Source organism: Nicotiana attenuata, unplaced genomic scaffold, assembly GCF_001879085.1.
Source record: "Nicotiana attenuata strain UT unplaced genomic scaffold, NIATTr2, whole genome shotgun sequence".
NCBI lineage: Eukaryota > Viridiplantae > Streptophyta > Magnoliopsida > Solanales > Solanaceae > Nicotiana > Nicotiana attenuata.
In genome coordinates, this window is record NW_017674804.1 from 57,469 (window position 1) to 70,175 (window position 12,707).

Genomic DNA, 12,707 nt, shown 5'->3' on the forward strand with positions numbered 1-12,707 from the left:
AAAGGATCTTTTCCTTTCTCATTGAAGTATGCAGCGAGGAATCAAAGGGATGAGACCCCGATTCAATTCTGTGATAAATCAAATCCATCCTTTCGTTAATTTACCCACAATAACTGACTGTCACGTCCGACGCGGGCGTGGGCATCTTACTATTCTTTCTTCTCGTGGGGCATTCTACTAGCAAAGAAGACTCCTATAAGTGGTAGTACCTAGTTGGGGCTTTGTGGTATAATTGACTTTAGGTCACGCGGACACAATTTTACTATTATTCCAAGGAAAAAAATAATAATAATTAAAATAAGAAAAAGGGTACCTCAAACCTCATGTTGGAGTAGTTACTAGGTGTACTAGTTTCAGGACCACCTCATTAACATCATGGAAAACTTCTGATCGATCACCAAGAAAGCTCCTAGTACAACATTCCTCTATTGATTCAAGATTATTGTCTGGTTATGTAGCTACAACTAATACTACTACGTTATATCATACTAAATATTATTGGTTTAGTTTTGTTGAGGATCGGAGAAAGGAAGATTTGTTTAATTTCTACTTATGGTTTCCATTTAAGTCTTGTTTATCTATGATTACAGACGGTGAAATTGAGTTGGGAACATCAATATAGGAAGGAACAAACAATGTAACCCGCCATTAGGCATTAGCATAGTGGATTTACTTTTGTGCGAGTGAGAGTATGACTAAGACAAATGAAGTGACACAAAAAGATGTAACAGTAGCAAATTGAACTATCATTCCAAGTGTAATTAAGGCCGAATCCAAGAAAAGAATAATTTTGAAGCTCTTGGTAAAAATGGATGTTGGCCTAAGTAAATGTGAAGTTTTGAAGACTGACAAAAGAACTCAGACATGGACCAGGTCCATCTTGTGAAGCACAGTTGTGATCGACCCAAACATGTGAGGTGCACGTGAAGGAGATAAGCCTAACTTATCAGAAGTAATATCTCCCGATCATGATCGAAAAGGTTGCATATTGGATAAGGAGAAAGACTCCTTACACAAAGAGAACATGGTTCAGGAAAAGGATAGAGTTAGAGTATGAGATCAACTAGAACTCTTCCACCATGGAAGAGTAGCGTCTGTATCCTAGTCAATCTCTAATTGCTAACTCCTTAAATATTAGTGTTGTTCTCTTTTGCAGGTAATGCACATAAGCAGAAGTTAAACGTGAATTGAGAGCAAAATAGCAAGGCAATTTTGCAAGCAATTTATGTGTGATTCAAGCGTGCAATCTTGAAGCTACTTGAACCAGATAGAAGAACCAGTTCCAAGTGTCTATCTTTTATTCTAGTTCAATTGTTATAGGTGATTTTTCATTGTACCTTTCAGCATTTATAGAAGCAATTGTATTAGGTACTTAGAGCTTTCAAGTTAGAGTTAACTTGAAGTTGTCGCAACAGTTGAGGTTGTGTGCCACAATGGGATTAGAGTTAATCCTAGATTTACAAAAGAGTTTTTGTAAATGCCGTTTTTGGCTCAGTGATTTTAGTGGAGAGTTTGGGAAAATCCTACTGGAAAGTAGGTCGTAGTTTTTTCACTGTTTGAGCCAGGTGTTTTCCACGTAAAATCTCTTGTTCTTTATTTTCTTTATTTATTATTCCGCAACAGTAGTAGTTGGAACACATAGAAGAACCAGGTCCTTCTATAATCAAGTTAAGCGAAAATTGGGTACCACACAAATCACCTCCCCCCCTCTTGTGTGGTATTGAAGTATAAAACATCAATTGGTATCAGAGCAGGTTATCCTTGAAGAGGCTAACACCTTAGGAACAGATCAAGATGAGTGCACCACCTGAAAACTGGGAAGGGCAATCCACTGCTAGGCCTCCACTCTTTAATGGCCAGTACTATTCCTGGTGGAAGAACAGGATGAGAGACCACATCATAGGAGAAGACTATGAACTCTGGGACATAGTTACTTATGGTCCCCTGGCTACTACAAAGAAGAATGCTGAAGGAGTGGACGTGCCAAAGACGAGTGTTGACTGTACTGCTGAAGACTTGAAAAAATGGGAAAAGAATACCAAGGCCAAGAAATGGCTTGTGTGTGGACTAGGTCCAGACGCAGCAGAATTCAAAGTTGTACCACTGCTAAGGAGATCTGGGACACTCTACAAGTGGCCCATGAAGGAACTCCTCAAGTAAGGAGATCAAGAGGAACACTATTATATTCTCAATATGAGAATTTCACCATGAAGGAAGGAGAAACTATCCAAGAGATGTACACAAGGTTCACAACACTAATTAATAAACTTAAGTCTCTTGGAAGAATTATCCTTGAAGAAGACAAGGTTGAGAAAATCTTGACAAGGGTCTTGCCACTAACTTGGGAAAGCAAAATCACGGCCATTCAGGAATCAAAGAACATTGTTACTCTCAAGTTGGATGAGCTGATTGGAAATCTCACTGCCTATGAACTGAGAAGGCAAACCATAAAGATGGATACACCCAAGAAGGAAAGGAGCCTGGCTCTCAGAATAGCTGAAGGTGCAGATCTAGAGGATGATGAAATGGCCATGATCACAAGGGATTTCAAAAAGTACCTAATGAGAGAAATAGCCATGATCACGTATCCGTAGGAGACTCACACCGTTATTTTTGAACCATAAGCTTGTGATAACTTCCTCTTTTTATTAAATCAATAATATTGGGAATGTTATAAATAGTATTTTAATTATGGTGAATGGCTATATTTAGAGAGATTCTAGGGATTATTGCTTGGTGGCTAAGTCACTCTTTCCCTATAAATAGAGGGTTCTATTCTCTCTGCAATGTTCTTCTTCTTTTATTGTTTTATAACAAGTGGTTAATTATGACTCGTGAGACCATGAAACTGAAACAATTAGTGAATGGAGATGGTGAAAAGTTGCAAACGCACAAGAAAGGGGCAATAAACAGCGAATATGGAGATCATGGCCTACATTCCTTTATAGTTTCAGCATCAAAAGCAATTGCGGTAGCAGATAATTGGGAAAAAAAAGAATAGACTACCTGTTATAAATAGTATTTTATTTATGGTGAATGTCTATATTTTAGAGAGATTTTAGGAATCACAAGGTTCACAACACTAATTAATAAACTTAAGTCTCTTGGAAGAATTATCCTTGAAGAAGACAAGGTTGAGAAAATCTTGACAAGGGTCTTGCCACTAACTTGGGAAAGCAAAATCACGGCCATTCAGGAATCAAAGAACATTGTTACTCTCAAGTTGGATGAGCTGATTGGAAATCTCACTGCCTATGAACTGAGAAGGCAAACCATAAAGATGGATACACCCAAGAAGGAAAGGAGCCTGGCTCTCAGAATAGCTGAAGGTGCAGATCTAGAGGATGATGAAATGGCCATGATCACAAGGGATTTCAAAAAGTACCTAATGAGAGAAATAGCCATGATCACGTATCCGTAGGAGACTCACACCGTTATTTTTGAACCATAAGCTTGTGATAACTTCCTCTTTTTATTAAATCAATAATATTGGGAATGTTATAAATAGTATTTTATTTATGGTGAATGGCTATATTTAGAGAGATTCTAGGGATTATTGCTTGGTGGCTAAGTCACTCTTTCCCTATAAATAGAGGGTTCTATTCCATTGTAATTCATCTCAAAGCAATAAGAATTCTCTCTCTACTTTTCTCTGCAATGTTCTTCTTCTTTTATTGTTTCATAACAAGTGGTTAATTATGACTCGTGAGACCATGAAACTGAAACAATTAGTGAATGGAGATGGTGAAAAGTTGCAAACGCACAAGAAAGGGGCAATAAACAGCAAATATGGAGATCATGGCCTACATTCCTTTATAGTTTCAGCATCAAAAGCAATTGCGGTAGCAGATAATTGGGAAAAAAAAGAATAGACTACCTGTTATAAATAGTATTTTATTTATGGTGAATGTCTATATTTTAGAGAGATTTTAGGGATCTTACTTGGTGGCTAAGTCACTTTTTCCCTATAAATAGAGGGGTCATATTCCAATGTAATTCATCCCAAATCAGTAAGATATCTCTCACTCTCTCTCTCTCTCTACTTTTCTCTGCAATACTCTTCTTCTTCTTTTATTGTTTCATAACACGTTATCAGCACGAGACTCTACCCAATTGAGTAGAAGATTGGGATTGAGCATAATGATTGTCAATTGTTCTATGAACTTCCTTCATGATTAAATTCTGGATTTAAGGTAAGTAGTTTACTTTGTTTTTCTCTTTTAAATTCTTGAAATTTTATAATTTGATTTTAAATACGAGCAAAAACAATAAATTTTGATTATAACTATAATAGAGTTTGTAAGAAATTATAACCACCCAAAGTGGTAAAGTTTCTATGCCTTGCCATGATCAAATTCATGTATGATTGTGGGCAAAGAATTAGAAACCCGTCCCATTGAATTTGCTTCATTCTCATTCCCTTAAGAGTATGTGATAAGTCTGAAAGAAGACAAAATTATTACTATGAATGTATCAATGGATGTGGACGTGGCAATATACGAAATTATAATCGTCATTATTGTGGTAATAAGAACCATAAGGTTTCTCAAAATAATCTTTCACTTTGTGAAAGTAATATTTGTCATCGATTTGACATGAGATTTTGTAAAGCACATATAGATGATTATGGTCCGTTCATGATGTGAATATGACAATATGTGATTTATGAATACATATTCATCCTTGGAAGAATATGAGCGTGCTAGTGGTATATACCACAATCACCTATAGAATGAGGTTTGAGAGGAAATTAAAAAAAAATAATGTCATTATTATGGCATAAATGGTCATCGGTCACGTACTTATTATAAACCAAAATATTTTGGCACTGTGATTATTAAAAGACAACGGTTGTCACACCTCCTTTTTTACACACCACCCCCGGGAGGATAGTACATAAGGGAGTTTTTCCACTTTAAGTGACATTATTCGAAATTGGATTATTTATTTATCAGAGTCGCCACTTGGGATAGTTTATCTGGTGTCCCAAGTCACCGGTTTATTTTGAATCCCAAATCGAGAAAATTTTCGACTTTCCAAGTGAAGTCTGCGAACCAAAAATTCTTGAGTAAGGAATTCTGTTAACCCAGGGGAAGGTGTTAGGCACCGCCGGATTCCGTGGTTCTAGCACGGTCGCTTAAACTATCATAATTGGCTTATTACCTGATTTTAATACATGTTTCAACCTATAGTGTAATTTTAAATTATTTACCGCTTTAAATTAATTTTAAGGAAAATTGTAACGTTATTAAAACACGTCTCGAACCACATCACATAAATGCACCCGTGATTTTTGACATATTTTAACATCGTTGAGACTTGGATTTGGGTCACATAAATGTGCACCCGAGTTTAGGAAAGTAGATTATTAAAATACGCGCCTAAAGCGATTAGCATGTTGATAACTTTGCGGGAGGCCATGAAAATTCGCTAAATGGCACATCCCGAGTTCTAAGTATTTTAATGGAAGTAATCAAAGAGGGTCATGCAATTTGTGATTTTTATTTGGCCCGGCGCACCTCGATTTCATTTTTTAAAGGATATTCGACTAAAGCTTGAAGGGCCATGGACTATTGTGTTATCTAAGATGGCCCTCCTAAAATTATTCTAAGGGTCCTGCTAATTGACTAAGAGGGTGTTTGGCTAAGCTTATAAGCTGGTCAAACTGGCTTATAAGCACTTTTTGGATTATCTACGCGTTTGGTAAATTAAAAGTGCTTATAACTTAAGTGCTTATAAGCCAAAAATAAGCCAAAAGCCATAAGTTGGTCTCCCCCAACTTATCAAATTTCAGCTTATAAGCACTTTAGGTTTGACCAAAATATTTACTATTCTATCCCTAAAATACTTCTTTTTAAAACAAAACTCTTCGTATAGTTTAACTCTTCAAAACCTATAAAGAGACGTTACCTTCCAGCCATGCCTCTATAAACAGACGTTGCCTTCTCTCTATAAACAGTAGAGGGGTTGATGATTCTCGCGCTCTCATTGTTGAAGGAAAGCTCTCTCCAGCCGTGCCTCTGCAACTATCATAAATATCTTGTGGTAAAGAAATTCACTTGTCTTCTTAAGACTGCTTTGTTTCAACAGTATTGATTATGTTTGTTGTGTTAATGCTACTGGATATTGACAGTAATATTTATGGTTACTTTGTTTCAAGAGTGATTGCTATGTTTCCCAACTCAATCCTTTACAGTATTTGTTTACGGAAATCTCTTCTTTTCCTTAACTCTCAAATACAAGTCAGACAATATTTAGCTAAGTGTTGAAAGATGGCCAAAACTACTTGTCTAAAGAAACTTGTCAATGTCGGTTATATGTAGAGTATTATCTTCTAATAGAGACAATGTGTTTACATTGACTCAAGTGCCCGTCTTGATAAAGCAGGTCGAAATTATATAAAATTTAACTGGCGAAGCACACCACATTTTCCCTCTCATGTATGTTGCTGTGGAAGTTCTGGGTTGTGCTCTTCCCTTGGTTGTAGTATCATCAGTTAAGATTACCACACTACATTGCCTTATCCTTTTCATATTATCTTTCAAATCCATGCTTGTGCATACCATAATTGTTCCTTCAACTGAATGAGCACTTGGTGCTAATACCACCCATTGAATTCGGGGTATATGGCATTGTATTGACACGGTTTTGACGTGATGTATTGTATCAATGTGCTGCCATGTGTTTTTGTTCATTAATACATCGTATGTGCCCACATTTTCTCGCTGAAATCTGCTCCTCCTCTGCATTGTCAATCTTAGCAGAACACTGATTATTAATTCTCTTGGCATTGTTGCATCTGTGAGATTAGTTTTCTCAGAATTGTTGCATCCGTGCAGATGTCTTGTTCTTTCCTCATTTTTCATATTGTCCTTCTTAGGCCAAAAGCATCCAGTTGTAGTATACATGTTTGCATCCAAAGATCTGTATGTAAACACTAGGGGGTGTAGAATGGCCTCAAGAAAATTAAGGTTGGTCAAGAAAGAATATATAAGGAGGAGAATTAGAGGTGTCATTGTCAATAGACACTAAGTGATTTATTGGACTACATGTGAGGACTATTTTGAGCAAATTTTATATGCAGAATTTTGGAGTCCTATACCAACTATTCAACCTGTTCACATTTGGTGAAACAATGACACCATGTTTCTTTTATTACTAACTATTACTTTAACTGTTAGTTTCTTTAGCTTCGCAAATTATGTGACATAAAAAAACAAGAAGGCGTTCTTTTGAACTTTGTTTATTTTCAGTTGTGCATAAATATTATTATATGTGTACATTTATAGCTAACTCTTGTAATCTCTTCAGATTGTTAACATTCAATTATGGAGGAACGACATAATGCTAAGTGGGACGAATATGCACATATTAAATTTATTGAATTGTGTGAGCAAGAAGTTAGAAAAGGAAATAGGCCAAACACTTACTTGTCTAAAGATGGATGGAAGAATATGGTAAATGAGTTTAATAAGAAGACGGGACGAGAATATACTAGAAAACAAATGAAAAACCATTGGGATCACATGAAAGCAGAGTGGACTCTTTTTAAGCAGTTGATGAGAGGTGAGACGGGTTTAGGATGGGATCCCACAAGAAAAACAATTATTGCAGATGATGATTGGTGGGAGCAAAAAATTAAGGTACATTGCTTGCCCTTTTCTATAAGTATTTCATATCTATTTTAATTGTTAGTTTCATTTGTTTTCTTAGAGGAATTTTAAATTCTTTTTTACAGGAGAATTCCAAATACAAAAAATTTAGGAACAAAGACCTTTCCCTGATATGGTTTCGTTACGATGCTTTATTTACTGATATCATTGCCACCGGAGAGAGAGCATGTGCAGCAACTCAAGAACAAGAGTCAGAAGTTGGGTTAGATCAAGATGATGATGGAACAAATGATGTTTATGATAATGACATAGAACAATGGAATGATGAAAGAAGCGATGAAAGTCATGACTTGCAGAATATGGATTCAATTACGTTTCCTGAGCCATCGCTTAAAAAGCGAAAGTCAATAGATGGCAGTGGCAGTAGCAGTCAAGTGAAAAAATGCAAGATAAAAAATAATTGTTATCCTAAAGGAGGAGATACATCTCCTAGTGAGTTATATTAACGACAACAAATCTTAATCTTCAGAGCCCACGCATGTGAGAAAGTGCATGGACATTTTTAGAAAATATTCTGGTATTCTCTGAGGGAGTGAAATGTTTTAATTGTGCTGTGACTTGTTGACACCAGAAAGAGATGCGACATGCATTTTTGAATGTTGTCTACTGATGGAAGCTAGGAAATCTGTGTGGAGTACAACCACACGGACGATCCTTCTTGCCGAATAATGATTAATCCAATCCTGAGAAGTTGTTGATGGATGCCCTTACCCATATTACAATTAGCCACTTAGACCATTTTAAACTTGCTCTTTTAAAGTTGTGCAGAGAGTTATATTTTCTTAATAATTTTATTCCTGTTTAGACATAATGTGGTTTAATCATTCCTGTTTAGACTTACGTGTTTTATTTTAAGATGGACTTAATACTATATCAACTTTGAAAGTTAGCATTTGTCATTTAATTTGTAACAGTTTTGATGTCTGTTTCATTTCATTTAAGTGGAATGCTGGAACCAATGACTTGTTAAATGTGAAATATGAAGAAGAGGAAAACTCAAGAAAATAAAGATCGGATGGCACTATGGTCGAAATAGCATGTAAGAGTTATTGATATATTTATGAGAGAATACATTTGCAAGGGAACATGTCGTACATCTTAAACGCACTGGAAATATATTTATCCAATGAGAATATACATGGAAGACGACTCGGGTGTTATGAAATTTAAGATAAGGAAGTCAGTATATTCATTGATTTAAGCAATTGATCTAAAACTGATAAATTTGGTTCTGTAACCCAGGTGGATTCTGTCTATGAGAGTAGGGATGGTTCTTGGATGATTTGTGCACATGGTGCGCGAAACGAGTTGGTACAGAGAAGATTTTTCAACATTCAGGAGAAAGACAATTCATAGGCAGTTTTCTAGTGTTTAAAGGCATTGGAAGAGTTACAAGAGATAAATTCAACAACATCCAGTTTAATGATGGTGTAGGAGATCACAAGCAATGTAATCAACGATTATCTCCCCTTTCTTTAAAGTAAGTTGACATACTTAATACATTACATTATTATTTTTACATTTTAACTTCAAAAATTTATCTTAGTGTAACACTTATATTACGTTTAATGCACTATATATATTTAGGATTGTAATTGGAAGCACTTGATCGAGAACACATCGTGAAAGCCAAGATGCTCATAGGTCAAGAGATACCATACTATTGGGCGTAAAGGTTATCTACTCAAAATATTCTTGCTGTTGTCGACTTTTAATAATGTGTTCTCTCTTGCATGGGTGGTGGGAAGAGCTGTCATGATACCGTATAATTTGGTGAGGCACTTCGTGAACAGAGCGAATTTCACATCCATCCTGGGGACAAATATTATTTATTATTGCAGGATATTCACACATAAAGGGATATATGGCTCCAATATAAAGGGGATAATTGTGAGATACCACTTGCGACATTCGTCGCGGATGCGACACGACAATTGCGAGCACCAATGGACATAAAGAAATGTTCAATATTATCTGTTCTTCTTTGCCAGAAACATTGTAGAGGCACATTTTGGGGTATGGAAAAGCAAGTGTGTCTATTTTAACGAGATATGCCTTTTATCATCCTATTGACACTTCAAGAGATATCGTCTTGGCATACAATTGGCGATTCATAATTACATTATAAAGAAATGTAAGGTGGACAATGCATTCAATAAGCTGAGAATGAGAGATATGTTGCCACGTGTTGATATCCTGATGTTGAAAGATCCACAAGGGTCAACGTTACAATATGAGAAAAATAGTAGAAAATCAAGGAGAATAATATTTGGATGGCAATTCGTGATTCTGATACTCAGATATTTATAGATAGATGAAGTTTTAATATTATTTATTACAAACAGATGACATATTAAGTTGCTCTGTTTTTCTATACTAACCTAAAATTTTGTTGCATTATTTAAGGTTCTTCTAACTTTTAATTAATTTATACTCACCCCTTTAATTTATGATTGTATACTTCTATCATATAAATATTTTAAAAAAGATATTATATAATTATTTTTGTAATTAAAATAACATGATAAATAGGTAGAATCTATTTAGAATCTAAAATTTTGAAGAAAATAACGTTTTTAGTAGTGTAAATTGTTATAAGGACATTTAAGTCATTTTAACATAAAAAGAGCTTATCAGCACTTTAATCAATCAGTTTCAGCTGCTTATTATTAATTTCAGCACTTTTATCCAAACACGTAACTGCTTATTTTTTAAATCAGCTTCAGCACCTAAAAGTGCTTTTCAGCACCTAATGCTTATCAGCTACTCTAAATCAGCTAAGCCAAACGGGCTCTAAGGTCATAAGGATTGGCTTCAAGAGCTAAATATGGGCTGTGGATTTTAAGGTCCAGTTGCCCGACACAATACATTAACGTTCATAAAGGTTATCAAAGGCCATTTGTTCAACAAACAACACTCACAAACGGGCTCCATACATGAAACCCAAGGCCAGACGAATTAATGCTGAAGCTGGGCAGTACATAAGTAAAGTTGAGGCCCAAATCTTATTCAAAACACATTAACAACAAATGAATTCAATTCAACCCCAAACAAACTGGTAATCCAATTGGCAATAGACTGCCCATTTGGGCCCAATATGAGTCCAATCAATTGCAGAACACAGGGGCTGATGGACCAAGGAAGGAGTCCACACGACTAGTGCTAGGACTCAAGATCGAGTCCTTGTCGACGCCCCCTTTTTCCTCGCGGAATCGGGTTCACGATATTTGGGAAGACAACTCTTTTCCCACTTTGGGAATTGGATTTTTTGAAAGTTTGGAGAGTCGCCACCTAATGATTATAGTGCATTAGGACACTTTTAGAAGAACTAAAGATGCAGACCAGAGTTTTGGGTAAGGGCTTGAAATTATCTCGAGGGGAAGGTGTTAGGCACCCCTCAAGATCCACTAGTGTGGTTCCCGACCATGCTACAATTGTGACTTTAGATGTAAAAAAATAAACAAGTACAAGAAGCACAAAAGGTTAAAAGAAGTGCTGAATTTTAAAGGAGCAATTTTGTAAAAAACGTGCAAGTGGAGAAAAAGGTCAAGTACTTAGTGCAAATAATCCGAAAAGATCATGCGAGAAGCGGGAATTGAAAATGCAATAGCTTTAAAGATTCAGAAAAATTTATTAAACTAATAAAGAAGGAGAAAGGGGTCCTAGGTTTACACATTTCATGGATCATTCGCACAACACTGGTACTCAATTGTACGCGGAGTGTTAACGTGTAATCATCATCTCCATGTCTACCCTTCCCACCCTGTTAAGGTATTAAAGCGCGGAACGGTATCGTTTACTTATCGCATGCTACTACCCGTCCCAATCCTATTAGTCCGGGGTATTAGGACTTCTAATCCTAAAGGGGAAGAAATGGATGGGCGCCTTTGTAGAGTTTAAAGAATAAAATTCTAGCTCGACATTCAAAACAAGTATCAAGTAAAAGGGGAGGACAAGCAAGCATACAAGGCTCAAATTAACCCCAGAAGTCAAACAATCATTTAGTTTAGCATGCCTTGACAAATACTGATTTGGTCTTAGATTAAATTAAGCAGCGAGCGGACTGGTTCAACACATGTATTTAAACAGAGAGTCTGCATTAGGCAACTCGGATACAGTTGTCAGGGACTGACCCAATTCATTAATTAGCCAACCCTTGTTTATGAGTTGAAATAAAAAACCTAGGCGTAGGATCTATTAATTTTAGGAAAAAGATGCAAAGAGGTACCAGTAGTTTCAGAAAAGATGCAAGTTGATTTTAGAAAAAAGAATTATCAGTTTAAACAAAGAGAAAAGATGCAAACCGATTTTTAGAAAAGAGTTACCAGTTGTTTCAAGATGTAGACTGATTAAAAGGTTTACGAGTTTCGGGGAAGTGCAGATTGGCTATAGGAAAAAGGTTTACCAATTTTAGCGGGCTTCAGAAGTAGAAAATTACCAGTTTTAATAAAGACACTAGTTCCAGCAATCGATACTGTTTAAGAACGAAGGATGCTATTAAAGACGAGGTTTCCTATAGGCATGCTTTCTATATGTTTACTGATTTTAACACCCTTTCCTGATATCAATAAGAGTCTTATAACATGATGTCTATATGCAACTTTGTTATTAAGCCTATAAACGGTTTGCCTAATGACATTTATATATGCAGAAATGCAAGAGCCTATAGACATGATCTCTATATGTGTCATTACAGAACATGAATGTTAAATCCTATAGTCATGCTTTCTAGGTGATTTTTGTGGTAAAGTTAAGCGTTAAATCCTATAGGCATGGTCTCTATGTGATTGAATCAGTATTAAAGACCCTATAGGCAGGATTTCTAGTTTGAATAAAATCCTAATTCATGATTTCTACCCCTTGGATACAAGAAAAGTAAAGACCCCTCCCACACCCTTTTACTATACTCCCCGAGTTTCATACAAAATTATTACAACCCAATGAATCAAACTGGAAATTAAAGGATACATCAAAATCTAACAGCTAGATCCGAGTAGCCTAATTCAACCTTAATGTCTAATAACATGCGATTGA

General features: G+C 35.9%; 1 protein-coding gene across 1 annotated transcript; it reads left to right on the forward strand.

Annotated features, from left to right (window-relative positions):
- The first annotated feature begins 7,328 nt into the window (after positions 1-7,328).
- LOC109219295 (uncharacterized protein At2g29880-like) lies at positions 7,329-9,029 on the forward strand. The gene is made up of 3 exons (XM_019383728.1): positions 7,329-7,643; positions 7,739-8,047; positions 8,916-9,029. Exons 1-3 carry the CDS (start codon positions 7,329-7,331, stop codon positions 9,027-9,029), a joined length of 738 nt encoding a protein of 245 aa, XP_019239273.1.
- Positions 9,030-12,707: the final 3,678 nt, after the last annotated feature.